At 35.9% G+C, this 15,705-nt stretch overlaps 1 protein-coding gene across 1 annotated transcript in view; it reads right to left on the reverse strand.

The window, feature by feature from the left end:
- Ltn1 (listerin E3 ubiquitin protein ligase 1) overlaps nt 1-15,705 on the reverse strand; it is a 52,436-nt gene that overhangs the window by 13,895 nt on the left and 22,836 nt on the right. Inside the window, exons 13-21 of the mRNA XM_090348376.1 lie at nt 15,112-15,351; nt 14,243-14,396; nt 12,856-13,000; nt 12,073-12,259; nt 10,054-10,213; nt 7,340-7,444; nt 4,503-4,645; nt 3,431-3,566; nt 3,073-3,217 (exon numbers count right to left, since the gene is read on the reverse strand). Of these exons, the coding sequence (XP_090204502.1) occupies nt 3,073-3,217; nt 3,431-3,566; nt 4,503-4,645; nt 7,340-7,444; nt 10,054-10,213; nt 12,073-12,259; nt 12,856-13,000; nt 14,243-14,396; nt 15,112-15,351 (1,415 nt within the window). The remainder of the gene's footprint in view (nt 1-3,072; nt 3,218-3,430; nt 3,567-4,502; nt 4,646-7,339; nt 7,445-10,053; nt 10,214-12,072; nt 12,260-12,855; nt 13,001-14,242; nt 14,397-15,111; nt 15,352-15,705) is intronic.

The following is a 15,705-nucleotide window of genomic DNA, read 5'->3' on the forward strand; positions in this document are numbered from 1 at the left end:
TTTCAAAAGAGTCACTTTTTACTTGTTACAGAAAATAATTATATATTAGGTATTACAGTTACTATGAACAATTTATTCTAAAAAGGCCTATTTAAATTTCTAAACTATGAAAGAAATAATAACATCTATGATTTACTAGCTATGGTACAAGTATATATTTCTAATTACCTCTGTGGCCACACATGGTTATTTTAAATAAGAAAAATGGGGTCAAGGGGCCGGGAGTTTGGCCTAGTGGTTAAAGTGCTTGCCTACCATGCATGAAGACCCGGGTTCGATTCCTCGGTACCACATACATAGAAAAAAGCTAGAAGTGGTGCTGAGGCTCAAGTGGTGGAGCTCCAGCCTTGAGAAAGTCCAAGGACAGTGCTCAGGCCCTGAGCTCAAGCCCAGGACTGGCAAAAAAAGAAAAAAAAAAATGGGGTCAAAAAGATTACGCTTAAAATTCTAAGTGATACTGTTAATAACCAGGCAAAACAGAGATACAGACCAATTCCATCCTGAGTGGCTTACACTCCCAGAACCCAGGGGTATTTGATTTGAATCTTTAACAGAACCTAAATTATTTTCCATTTGCTTATTTTATATGCATCATTCTGTCAGCATCAACAAAATCCTGTAGAGAAAAAAAATAAAGCTTGATAGGGCCAGGAGTTTGCCCTAATGGTAGAATGATTGCCTAGTATGCATGATGACCCAGATTCAAATCCTTGGTACCATATACATAGAAAAAGGCTGGAAACAGAATTGTGGCTCAAGCTGTAGAGCTCTAGCCTTGAGAAAGCCCAAGGACAGTACCCAGGCCCTGAGTTCAAGCCCAGTAACTGGGAAAAAAAAAAAGGAAGAGCTTCAATTTGAAGCCAGCTTGAGTGAGGCTATGGCTGTATCCATCCTTACTCTCCAAAAATAACTAAAGCCAAAAGCCTAACTAATAAAATAGTAAAGAAATGTACAATAAAACCCTGAAAGTTGTTTTTTTTAGTTATTGAATCTTCCTTTGATGAATGTGTCAAGATCAACTGAGATAGAATTGAGAGGGAGCGGCTGAGGAGATGCTCTGTGCTAAGCTCCAGGCAGCTGGCTACTTTTTTGGGAGGCATGTCCAAGTTTCAGCTTTTCTGTGCATCTTTATCTGAAGAGGCTGAGTGCAAAACCCAAGGCTCAAGTTAAAGATGGAAAATTTTGATGAGCAGACCTAGCTGAATGACTGATGTTCATTTGTTCACTCATTAAAGAACCTGCTGCAGTTTGTTTCTGAGGAAAGGGAGCTCTCCTGGGTAGAAAGATGTAACATAGAGAGCATGGAAACCATGCCACCAGTCACCTCTGGGAAGCCAGCCCAGAGTTCCTTCTTTCTTCTGAGCCAGCAGAGTCCTGTGGCTAGGTGGGTAGCTAACCCTCTGAAGCTCAACTCTTACAACGTGTTGGGAAACTTGGATGGCTACTCTCTATCATTCATTAACTGGAAACTTCCATGTGCCTCTGAGCATCAAGGTGGGAAAATGATTCCTTAGAAGACTGGTAGACAAGTCTGGAGCTAGTCCCTTAATTCACCATTTGTTTGTCAGTTGCTATATCTGTATTGGCATGGAGACTTAAAGCATGGAAAACAAAGGAGCAAGGAATAATGGGCAAGAGGACATAGAAAGAAACAGTACGGAAAAAGAATCACAGGTCTCATGTATGGAAATATAATTAGTCTCACTCATATAAGGAAATTACATTGAAGCCAGATGTGATGCTACACACCTGTAGTTCTAGCACTCAGGAGGCTAAGGCAGGAAAATTTGAGGCTAGCCTGAGCTACACAGAAAGACCCTATGTCTCAGCAGAACAAAACAGCAAGAAAAACATAATGCAGAGAACACAATTCCTCACCTATCAGATTGCAAAAACACCAATGAGTTGTTTGTGGGTTTTAGACAACCCTCTGTTCAAGGCTCTGAAAGAACAAGAACTTACATCTGATCTCATAAAAGTGGAAAATGAAGTGGAGATATTTACCAAGATTAAAAAAGTATGTTTTTGTATGTCTCAAGAATCTCAGGAATTATCCCACAGACATCACTGTACCTCATGAAATTGTAATATGCACATATATCATATAACATGTTTATAATAGCAGGAAACATCTGTTGATTTGTTACGAATATATAAACAATGGAATGATGTACAGCCATTAAAAATGTGCAGACTTCCTGTGTAGTAAAATGAACTAAAGTAGCAAAAATATGTTTTCTGTGTACAACAAAGATGTTTATTATTATTATTATGAGGGAGGAGTGAGCTTCAGGCCTGATGCATGGAAGGCAAGCATTCTACCACTGAGTTAGACTCTAGGCCAGAAAAAAGAAATTTAAAATAAAGTTTTCCTTTTACTCTAGGCCAGAAAAAAGGAATTTAAAATAAAGTTTTCCTTTTCCTTAAAAAAAAAAAGGTAATTGTGGTAAAAATATAAAAAAGAAATGAGGCTTAAGGTTTATTTAAAAATAAAAATGGGGCTGGAAAAAAAAATAAATAGAATTTGAGGGCTGGAAATGTGGCATTGTGGTAGAGTGCTTGCCAAACATGCATGATGCCCTAGGTTTGATTCCTTGGGACCTCATCATCAGAAAAAGCTAGAAGTGATGCTGTCACCCCAATAGCAGAGTGATAGTCCTAAGCACAAAAAAAAAAAAAGAAAAAAAAGAAAAACCAAAACCATCTCAGGGACAGTTCCCAGGCCCGAGTACAAGTCCAGGATTGGCAAAAATAAAATAAAATACATAAAGCCTGAAAAGGGCTGTGCTGCAAACTATTAAAATAGGTTAATGTAAGAATAATTTAATAGCGTTCGGGACATTTGATCAGTGATGGTGATGGTAGTCATTAAACCACTATCATTTCCAGATCCACGCCATTCAGTAGTTAGCTTATTAGAACAGATTTAAATAGCATTTCAAATGTTCATTCATCTTACAAAAAACCTAAGTATAATCATTATTTAAAGAATAAAATGATGCAATAAAAAGCTCTAATGTACCAGTATTCATAAAGATTCAAAAGAAGTGATGACCTATCCAGTTCATTTACCTCCAGCCATGCCAACATGGAACACATGATGAAGTCCCATTCACTCTCTGCTAAAGGATATGAGCAGTATTTCAAAAACTGGGAAAGGAATCGGATTATTTCTATGTTTATACCCAGTACTTCTGGACTTGCTTCTGACAGATTACTGTGATTAAAAAATAAAAACAAACAAAAAATCAATTAAAAACTGACACTGGCATTCAGTAGGAAAAATTCCATTGCAAGTAGACACAAATGACTGACTTATGTGTCTTTGATCCTATCATTCTATCGATTGTAACTACATGGTACACAATCCACGCCCATATTTTATATCTAGGAGGGTAAGAAGGAAGGAGAATTAATTCATATGACCTACCAACTGAAAAGAAAAATATCTTCATGTTGTTTCTTCCAGGATATTATAATTTTTAATATACCATGCAATAGCTCTCCATCATCTATGCTTCGAGTTTGCAGACAAGAATTGAAAATGGCTAGATGTCCAAAACCTCCTAAAATAATATTCAAACAGAAAAATGTAAATTAAAATAGTTATTTAAGTCTACTTTAAAAAATCAAAAATTTGAGACATGCTCAAAAATATTATATGAAAAGAGATCACAAATGAGCCTAAGTCCCGTTTTTAGAAATACTACTGCTTCTCAAAACACCATATTCTTCTGTACTCTATCACCTTGTCACAACCTTTTAAATTAAGCATCATTCAAATTAAACTAAGTGCACATGTGTACCTCTCAAGAATTTTGGGTACGGAGAACCACATACAGAATTTTATCATTCAACTTCTAAATTTTTTCTCTGCCACTGACATTCTCGTTCATAGTCCATCTCCACAACAGCCCATTCATTCTTTTGGCTACATGTTATAATGACACAATTTTATTCATATTTGTATTGTCCACCATGGGAATTTTCATACAGCAGATGTCTATGTTTGCTAAACAACTAAATGAACTAGGACAGTGAAAAAAGATTTTAAAAAGTTTCAAATATTACACAAGCTATTTTTTCTTTGACATTTATATAAGTACTAGTTGACTGGGAAGAAATAAGGCATAGCCTTAAAAATCTATAGATGGAGGGCTAGGGAAATATTCAGGGTAAAGTACGAGGCTAGCACGGGCTACATCGTACATTTGACACCCACTATTGAGGGATGGGAGGATATAGATGGAGAAGAAATTGTTGGAAGGTTATTCATGAATACAAAACAAAATTTCCCACAAGACTATCTCATTTCTATAAAATGATAATAATCACTCATTCAGAGACACTCATACTAATGACTGTCAACTTGATATGTAAAAAAAGGGTAAAGCAGGAACAAATTAATGTTATTTAACTCTGCTACATATGGTTTTACATATGAAGAAACAATTCTTTCATCTCATGTAATAAAATCTATGAGATATTATCAGGTAACTAACCATCAGTTCGGCAAAGGTCTTCCTTAGTCCAGCCCAAAAGAGCAGGGATACATTGAGCACTGAATTCTTTCTTTTCTTCTTTTGATAAAAATGGACAAAGATTTTGAATGGTATGCAAATTACCTTCTGTTAGTGGAAAAAAACTGTTTAAAAGAAAAAATATGCTTTTTATTTATTCTATATATGCAGTAATCTCAAATTCCTCATTAGGACTAAATCAAAAGAACAACTAATACCTTTATATAAAATATTCACATAGAAAAAGACAAAAAGACAATGTTCACACAATGATAAAACTGCTTATCCTTTGTTCTGTTACTTTTCCTCTTTCCACTATGTATATAATTTTGAGATGTACAAGTGTGAGTTCCCTTCATGCAAGATGATTTTTTTATACTAATGATAGCCTAGGCTACTATTAACAATGTGATTATTCTCTCTTTAAGAATCAATTGAATAAAAAAGAATCAGTTGATTTAACCAGTAACATCTGTCCTATCATTGAAGTGATATGTTATGTATATATGTAATATTTATATTACAGGTATATATTATATATTCCATGTAATGCTAATTAATAAAAATGAAGCAAAAATATCAATGTAATACTTTAAAGTATGGAAAGAACATCATTTAATAATTTCGCTACTACAGACATCTAGGATTTTTTCCCAAAGATTTTGCTCTTAGAACAATGTCCATGCATGGATGGATATTCTAAATATGTACAAATATCACTGACTGCAAAGTTTTTACAATTTTGTGATAAGATCTTTCTTTTCTTTTCTTCTTTCTTTCTTTCTTTCTTTCTTTCTTTCTTTCTTTCTTTCTTTCTTTCTTCCTCTCTCTCTCTTTCTTTCCTTCCTTCCAACCTTCCTTCTTTTATTTTTGGTTGGTTGTGGGGCTGGGTATAGTCTGTAAGCCTCTTATGCTAAAGGACAGCGCTCTACCACTTGAGCCACAGCATTACCTTTTTTTTTTTTGTTTCCCCCTAGTCGTGGGGCTTGAACTCAGAGCCTGAGCACTTGGGCTTTTCTCAAGGCTAGCACTCTGCCACTTGAGCCACAGCATGGAGGAATCGAACCCAGGTCTTCATGCATGCTAGGCAAGTACTCTACCACTAGGCAAAACTCCCGGCCCCTGTGATACAGTGAAATCAGAACCTTACCATGCAAAATATATCATTCCAGAACTCTTGGTAAATTAAAATGCTTGTTGAATGAAGATCTTCAAATAACATCCTACAACTTTTTTTTTTTTTTTTTTTTAGTAGATTGTGGGACTTGAACTCCAGGCCTGGGCTTTGCCTCTGGGCTCTTCAACTCAAGGTTACTGCCCTACCTCTTGAGCCACAGCGCCACTTCCAGTTTTCTGGTGGCTAATGGAGCTAAGAGTCTTGTGGACTTTTTAGTGACTGGGCTGGCTTTGAACCAAGATCCTTAGATCTCAGCCTCCAGAATAGCTAGAGTTATAGGTGAGAGCCACCACACTGGCTACAACTTTTTTTTTTTTTTTAAGTTTGTTGTGGTGCTTGAACTCTGGACCTGGGTTCTGTCCTTGAGCTTTTCAGCTCAAGGCTAGCTTACCACTCTACTATGTTGAACCATAGTGCCATTTCTGGTTTTCTAGTATATTGGAATAAAAGTCTCAAGGACTTTTGTGTCCGAGCTGCTTTGAAACACAGTTTTGAACCATGATCCTCAATTCTCAGCCTCCTGAGTAGCTAGGATTACAGGCGTGAGCAACCTGTACCTGGCCCTTACAATATTTATTTCATTCCTAGAACTTTTTCAGTAGCATGAGTCTCACTAAACAAGAGTAACCTCCCCTATCATGGCCTTATAATTAATAAAATAATGAAAAGAAGTTACAAGAAAGAAAAAAAATCAAGGATTCTTATCAGAAAGATTTCTAGGGAAAACAAGAACAGATTTATAAAATGCTGCTATTAAAATAAGCATAAATTTCATAAAATGTTACAAAGTTAACACTGCTCCATTAAATTGGGCATCAATGGCTTTCATCTATAGTCATAGCTACTCAGGAGGATAGCAGTTCAACTTTATTTTAGCCTAGCCAAAAATTCCCTAAATCTCTATCTAAAAAAAAAAATTCAGGGCCAGAAATTTTAATTTGGGTTAATGGTAGAGTTCTTGCCTCGCATGCATGAAGACCTAAGTTCAATTCCCTGGTACCACATACATAGAAAAAGAGAAGTGGAGCTACAGCTCAAGTGGTAGGGCTCTAACCTTGAGAAAGCTGAGGCACTGAGTTCAAGCCCCAGGTCTGGCAAAAAAAAAAAACAAATAAACAAATAAACAGATACAAAGCCATTCTACCTACTCAGAGGCTAAGGTCTGAGGTTTGCAGATTAAAGTTAGCCTGGGCAAAAAAGTCCCTGAGACTCTTATCTTACACTGTTACCTTCAATTAGCAAAAAGTAGGAAATGGAGATGTAGTGGTAGAGCACCATTCTTGGGTGAAAAAGCTAAACATTAGCACAAAGCCTTGAGTTCAAGCCCCAGAATCAAAACACATACATTAATTTCAAAGAGAAAAAAGAAAAAAAGGCTGAAGATGTGGTTCTTGGCTAGAGTGCTATCCTAGCAAAAGCAAATATACCACCCAGGAGACCTGAATTCAAATCTAGGCAACGGGACAAGGAATGGCTCCATTTTTTTTTTTTTTGAACTTGCAATTCTAACCTATTACAATTCATTTCCTTTAATTCCCTCATTTCCTATACCTTGGATTTTTTTTCTTCATTCATTAGAAACTCCTCATTTACTGGGGAGAGCTAAGGTAAGCAATGACAATAAATTGCAAAGTAAGAATACCTTTCTTTTCTTTTATAATGTGGTTTTATTTCATCAGCTGAAACATTTTGGGAAAGGATTAACTTAGCAATAATGAGAGACCAAAGTGTGCCATTCTCCATGGATCTAAAAAAAAAAGAAAAAATATTTAGTACATTTTGAAAGAGTTCTATTTTACATTTTTAAATGTTTTTATTATAAAGGTGATGTACAGAAGGATGACAGTTTTTAAAAAAATCAAGTAATGTATACATTTCTTCTTGAACAATGTCACCCCTTCCCTCACTCTGTTTTTCCCTCCTGTTACCACCCACCATTTATAGTTCATTTTCAACATAGTGTCTCAAGAGTACCACTGCTTTGAGGCAGGAAGTTTGGCCTAGTGGTAAAGTGCTTGCCTAGCTTTCACCAAGACCTGGGTTCGATTCCTCAATACCACATACATTAAAAAAAAAAAAACTGGAATTGGTGCTGTGGCAAAGTGCTAGACTTGAGGAAGAAGCCCAAGGAGAGTGCTCAGGCCTTGAGTTCAAGCCCCAAGACTCGCAAAAAAAAAAAAAAAATACTACTGCTGCATTTGTTCACCTTTCATCCCTCCAATTCTGTGCCCCAGCTTTCCCTCCCAAAGACAGATAAAGTAAAAGAAAAACAAAAACAAAAAAAACCCCTCTTGTTTCCATTTCTTGGAGTTCATTTTGATATATATATATATCATTTTATATTTTTTATTTTATTTATATATATTTTATATGATCAGAGGTCTATTCTTTAAGGGCACTCTTTTTTTTTTTCTTTTAGTAAGTAAATTTCAAGCCTTGAAATCTTTTTGAAACAGTATCATGCCTACTTAACCTGTCTAAGTTAAAACAGTTTTTGTTTTTTTTTTTTGCCAGTCCTGGGCTTGAGCTCAGGGCCTGAGCACTGTCCTTGGACTTTCTCAAGGCTAGAGCTCTACCACTTGAGCCTCAGCACCACTTCTGGCTTTTTTCTATGTATGTGGTACCAAGGAATCGAACCCAGGTCTTTATGCATGCTAGGTAAGCACTTTAACCACTAGGCCAAACTCCCGGCTAAAACAGCTTTTAACTTACATTGGCATTTTTGTTTATTAGCTTACATTAGTTATAGTGGAGGGGTTCACTGTTATCTATTGAAAGTATTCTTATTTTTTTGTTTTTAAATTTTGTATTGCTATTATAAACATGTTGTACAGAGGGTTTACAGTTACATAAGTCAAGTAAGGAGTACACAAAGTTCAAGTCCCACGATGACCAAAAAAAAAAAGAGTACATTTCTTTTGGGGCAATGTCACTGAAAAATATTCTTAATAAGATTTTTAAACTGGATACACAAATTCCTTTTACAGAATCAAATGGATTTTTTTTTTTGGTCGGCTGTGGGACTTGAACTCTGGGCCTGGGCCCTATTCCTGAGCAATTCAGCTCAAGGCTACTGCCCTACCCCTTGAGCCATAGTGCCACTTCCACCACTTCAGGTTTTCTGGTGGTTAACTGGAGATAAGAATCTCACAGACTTTAATGCCTTTAGTGCCTAGGCTGGCTTCAATCCACCATCCTCAGATCTCAGCCTCCTGAGTAGCCTGTTACAATTGGAACAGAGTTCTCATTTCATGCTAGCCCCAACAGAAAACGTGACCTTGAAGGTCACTGTGGCTGGCTTCAGGTGAAAGAGTAAAAACCTGATACTGTAAAGCAAGCCTGATAAACTATAGGAAACTCATACATTCTTAAAAGAAAACAAAAAAAATCATTAAAAAAATTAAAATATGTGGCTATTAGATCCAAAGACTACAAGAGCAAGGACTCAATATTTGCATACCTAATGCTATGGACATGGTAATGGAAATATAAACATAACTATATAGACTTAAAAACCTATGACTCTATAGACATAATGTTTTATTTCATAAATATGTATCTATGACATACAAACTCTTAGCCTAATTTTGATTAAGTTCTAAAAACTAAGTGCCAGTGACTATATATAGATTCTCTTCCTGAACACTTGTTTGTTAAACCTGTCATTTGAAATATGATGTAAAAATCAATGTTAATAAATTCTTTAATAAAAAAATTAAAAAAGCCATAAAGATTCTGATCTCATACAAACATTCCTTATCTAGGGGAGAGAATAGTAGTAATGACATGAAGACACATCATAGATACCGATAAAATATGGGATTCATTTGAATGGTAACAGACAAATTTAAAAAGGTTTTTATTTCTTTCATTGTCGTCTGTTTCCTGATCTGATTAAAAACGTAAAATCTAAATTACCTCTTAAAAGATGGAAACATGTCTTGCTTACCATTAACAGGGATTATTTCAAATTAACAGGAATTATTTCAAACAATCCCATTTGAAATGTTACCAGGAATTACAGGAATTGTGTTTACCTTTTTTTTTAATAGGTTGTGAGGATTGAACTCAGGGTCTGGGCAGTGTTCCCTTTCTCTTTACTCAAGGTTGGTGCTCTGCCACTTTCAGTCACAGCTCACAGCTCTACTTTAAGTTTTCTGGTGGTTAGTTAGAGATAAGTTCCACAGACTTTCTTGCCCAGGATGGGCTCTGAACCATGATCCTCAGTTCTGTCTTCTGAGGAGCCAGGATTACAGGTGTTAGCCACCAGAATCTGGCTGGGTTTACATTTTATTAAACACAACTTTTTAAGCAAGTACAACAATTCAAAAACCAGAATTTGAAAAGGATACTTACCTGTTAAATAGCAGCTGTAAAAGGTCAGAAGTATTGCCAAGAACACATAAGTTATCATAGGTAATATCCATTTTTTGAAGCATTTCACAAAAACCATTTAAAACAACAGGTGGATTGTCTAGTTCTTCGCACCACTGCAGTGAATAGAGCAGTTCTGCAGCTAAGAAAATGTACAATAGCTAATTACCAAGTGTATAGTAGTTAACCGTGAATTACTCTCACTTCTCTGTCACGGTCTCTAAATGTGTGCCTGCTCATCTTAACACATCTAACCAACTAATTTTCAAATCTGCTTTGAGATTTTGAAGAACACCAGTGGCACAAGCCTTAGTCCTAACTACTTGAAATGGTGAAACAGAAGGACTACGAATTTGAGGACAACCTGGACAACCTAGATTCCCCATCTCAAAATTAATTTTAAAAAATTACATCTTTCTCAAATCTTAATTCCTTTTATGATTAGGCAGAAATGTGAAAGGGACCTATGGTATTGGAATACTTAAAAGAAGTTAGCTATAGTTTCAGCAGACCTGATAAAGTTTCACATGTAAAAAGAAACCAAGAAGATGAAAGACTGAGCTGGGTGCAATGGCTCAAGCCTGTAATCCCAGCTACTTAGGAGGCTGAGATCTGAGGATCCAGGTTCAAAGCCAACCCAAGCACAAAAGGACCTGGGACTCTTAACTCCAATTAACCTCTAGAAAATGGGAAGTGGGTTTGGCTCCAGGGTAGGGCAGTAGCCTTGAGCTGAACAGCTCAGGGACAGCGCCCAGGCTGAATACAAGCCCTATCCACCCTCCCACACACACACAAAAAGAAGATGCAAGACCTGAAATGAAAACTTCTTATCTACACATGCTTTTTTTTTTTTTTAAATTGACAATATGAAATAGTAATACACGCATGGACATCAGTAACAGTTTGGTCTGACTGAAAAATCTCTATTTGTCTTGAACTTCATAGCTATATATGAAGTTACCTATTGAGATATTCTGAGAATTAAATGACCACATGCATACATATCACAAGGTAATCATACGTTTCTAAAACATAATATAGTCACAATTTCTTTGTGTAAAACCATATATAGATTAAGACCTGGATCAAAAGTTAATCCTGCCTTCACAAGCTAAGTAATTCAAGTCACATTAATAAAAGCAATAACAGTTTTTGATTTGGAAAGTTGATAAAAAGACAAATACTGCAAGCTTCTAACTAGTAACACAACAAAAACAAATCCCCCCAAAACAGAGAAGTGACTATGTCCAAAAAGAAATGCACTCATTACCTAACTTATATAACTGTAACTCCTCTGTAAATCACCTTCAATAATAATAATTTTTAAAGATAAAAATAAATAAATCTCAACTCCAATTTTTAATGTTCTGTTTGGACAGACTCAATTCTCAGGAACATAAACTGTAGTTAGCCTAAAAATGAGGCAGTGGCTGAACATATGTGGTTTTTCAACTTCCTTCCATAAAATGTTATTCTCTCCTAGTCTGTTATAGCTGAAGGCTTACAAGACACAGGAGTTGTACAAATCTTCTAGATTTAACAGCATCTCATATATGTAATACCTACAGTTCTAAGCCATGCAAAAGAGTAATTTGCTGAGGTTCTAAGACTCTTGGGATTCAATATTTGAACCTCTACTTATCAGGAACATTAGAGTTTATGAGTTCAAAGACCAAGAGAAAATTCAGAATCCTTGATAAAATCCTATTTAGGACTGGGAGTTATGTGACATAGGACCTGCTTATTCAGATATTATACTCGTTTGCCTATGATTAGTCTTACACTAAAGTATGTTGTACTTTATAGCAAGACAGCAGCATCTCCACATCCAGCTTGCAGTTAGACCTTTGCTGTTCAAGTAATTTCAAATTTTCTATCACTAAAATGGCCAATAGGAAGCTAAAGAGTCTTGGTTAAAGATTTAAACTTCAATATAGTCCAAATTACATAAAGTTACATTAATTTGATAATATATCTACCTGAATTCTTATATATACTTACTTATTTGTTCAAGCACATTATTTTCTAGGACTATTTTCTTTTTCAGTGCAACTAAGATCATTTTGCTCAATAAAGCTGAAGTACACAAATGACTGGGAAGTGTCTTTATATCTTGTTCCTTGGTATCTGTTTTGAAACATTCATAATTTAAACTCAGTCTTCCCTCTAAAAGAGGTCTATATAACCACTGTAAGAAAGAAAATATTTGAAATTCACTAGGTATTATATATTATTTATCACCAATGTAATTTAGAAAAGCAAAGTAAGTGATTAGAATATACACTTTATTAGTAGACATCAAAAACCTTCATGCTTGGTTTTAATTAGGAGAAATTATCTTTTTTGGTGGGGGGGGTCAGTCATGGGGCTTGAACTCTGGGCCCAGGTGCTGTTGCTGAGATCTTTAGCTTAAGGCTACAGTCACTTCCGGTTTTCTAGTAGTTAATTGGAGTAAGTCTCACAGACTTTAATACCTGGCCTGGCTTTGAACTGAAATCCTTAGATCTCAGCCTCCTGAGATTACAGGAGTGAGCCACTGCACCCGGCTGTCTATCTTTTAAGAGTCTTTACAACAGATCAGGACTTATTCGCCTTAGAGGTAGTTGATACTCATGTCAAATGCTCTTTTTCTAACACTGAACATCCAATATTAGTATTGAGAAATAATGGCAAAGCAAGTTACTCATTTACTATATTCTTCCCCATAATAAAATAAAATTAACTCAAGCTTGCATGAAATCCAAACTTGAGAATAAGTCATGCCCTCTCCAACCTCATGCATACCTGAATAGGAAGAGACTGCCTCATATTTTCCCACTCGCTGTTGTTTGGCATTATATTTCCAATATAGAATTCCAGAAGGCAAATATCTTCACTCTCAACTAGGGTATGTAACAAATTATCAACAGCAGACAAAAGGGCCTGAAAACTGAAAACAAAGAATTTAACTACTATAGTTATGCTAAGACTCATGTGAACAACTACTGTGAAAACTAATAGCAAACCCAAACAGAAAAAGATAAAACCTAGCTACTGAGGAGATTGAGATCTGAGAATTGTGGCTCAAGGCCAGCCCAAGCACAAAAAGTCCATGAGATAATTAAAGAGCAGAAAACCAGAAATGGCACTGTGAGCCAGTGGTAGAACTCTAGCCTTGAGCTGAAGAGCTCAGGGATTGTGGCCCAGGCCCAGAGTTCAAGTCCCATGACTGACACACACAAAAAAATCTAAATAGAGGTAAATGATCTTTGATCTTCTCATTCTTAGACATACTGAGTCAAACTGTGCATCTCACAATGTAGGGGTTCTGACCAATTTAAAATCAGATTCCTCTGAAACTGAAGTGTTGAAAAGAGCATGATTATTTGATGTAACCTTCAAAACCTTAAAAGCACTGCTTTCACCTTCAAATATATATATATATGATTTGTGAAATATTATTGGAATTCAACTCCTTAAAGCAACGGTCACTAGCTCCCAAATACAAACAAAACAAGCAGCATGTCTGGTCCCCAGAAGTTGTAGTTCACAAGGGATGCCAGCCTCTGACATCAGTGCCACCATCACATCATTAACTATAAATTAAGAAGATGACCATCAGGTAAAACAAATTTGAATGATCATTAATATAAAATGTGTTGGGGAAAATATGTTTGTTTGGATCTTCATTTAGAGTTTATAGATTTCTTAGATCTTTTACATAGTCACTTTTAATAGACACTAAAACTATGCACAGATTATTTATTTAGAGACAGTCTTGTTCAAGAAGGACTTGAACTTGCAGTCTTCTGGCTCAGGTTCCTAAGTGTAAGGATTACAGGCTTGCACTATACCCAGAAAGGAATCTTATTTAAGAACAATGATTTAGCTGGGCGTAGTGGCTCATGCCTGAATCCTAGCTACTCAGGAGGCCGAGATCTCAGGATAATGGTTCAAAGCCAGCACAGGCATTAAAGTCCATGAGACTCATCTCCAATTAACCACCAGAAAACCAGAAGCGGTGGCTCAAGGGGTAGGGCAACAGCCTTGAGCTGAAGAGCTCAGGGACAGCATTCAGGCCCAGAGATGAAGTCCCATAACTGACCAAAAAAAAAAAAAAAACAAACAAACAAACAAACAAAACAAACCACAATGTTTATAAAAGACAGTATAAGTTAGCACAAAATAGTACCTTGTATTATCCAAAGATGAAGACTGAACTTGGTTCTTCAGCCACAGAGCCGACAAACGTAGAAAGGTACTCTGTTTACAAGTATTGCCAGTATGATGGACCAACACATTGACACCAGAAAGCCAAGTACTTTTCAGTTTACAGACTAGAAAATCTAAAATCAAAATGGCAAAAGGAATTTTTAGCCTCACAGAATTATTTCTAATTGGCAAAGAATGCCTCAAAACTCACTGAGGATAGGAGACTTTAAATTTTAATTGGGAACTGAAGGTATTGTCCTATACATGCAATAAAAACACAAGCTAGCTTGTAGCATATGAAAGTAAATGGTAAGATTTTCAAGTTAGCTTTTTTCTGTGCTGAACTTCTCCAAAGAAAAGTGTTCCTTTTGGAGGTACAATAGAATTAGCTTTTCTACATAAAAGAAATTAGTATTATAAAAGGGTTACACACGGTTCTTCATCAATACTTTTTTAGGTTCTTTTCATTAATAATCCTGAAATAACACACCAGGCAAAAATATAGTCCTTAACATGACAATTTCAGCTTGCTATGCACTAAAACTCAATGATTTTCTACAATAGATGAGATTGCTATTATCCTGATTTTATGAGAAGAAATAGAGGAAACAAAGACTAAGCAAGTTGTCAGAGCCCCATGGAGGAGCTAAGATTTTAAATCATCTATTATAGCCTTTTCCAAAACTGTTTTCCTGACATCAAATAAGTAATTATACATCTTTAACTTGGGTCCTATAAGACTCTACAAACATACTATGATTCAATCAATGAAGCCTGGGCACACTTACACTCACTATGATGGTCAGAGCTGAAGATTCCCAACAAAACATTTGAGCAGTAGGCTATTACCTGGGAAGTGTGTTTTTTCTTTGCTCTCAGCACATAACTGAAAGAGAGTTAATAATAAATCTTCAGATGATGGCATTAGCAAGCATCCTTTTGCTGAGCTGAAATAGTTATAGGCCACATCACAGATAAAAGACACTGCTGAGTCATTATTTTCAGCTTCTGACAATTTCTTTGTTTTGGATAAAGTTTCATGAAGTTTAACAATAATTCTTTCAACATATACGTCTCCAATCAAGTAATCTAGAAAAAAAATCCAAACATACAAAAATAATATGACATTTTCAAGGGCTTTGGGTTAGTAATCATGTGGATCTGTTGGTCTATTTTAAGATATGTACGTGCATGTATGTTTATATGTATCTAACAATATATATATACTTATTTTTTTGTGTGGGGCGGGAAGAGCTGGTCCTAAGGCTTGTTTATGTGGTACTGAGAAACCAAACCCAGGATTTCATGCATGCTAGACAAACATTCTACTACTACGCCACTTCCCAGCTCTAATTTTTATTGTTGTTGTTGTTGGTCATGGGGCTTGAACTCTGGGGCTTGGGCTCTGTCCCTGAGCCTGAGCTCTTCAGCTCAAGGCTAGCA

The sequence above is a fragment of the Megascapheus bottae genome, chromosome 1, assembly GCF_031878675.1.
Source record: "Megascapheus bottae isolate mThoBot1 chromosome 1, mThoBot2.hap1, whole genome shotgun sequence".
NCBI classification, from domain to species: domain Eukaryota; kingdom Metazoa; phylum Chordata; class Mammalia; order Rodentia; family Geomyidae; genus Megascapheus; species Megascapheus bottae.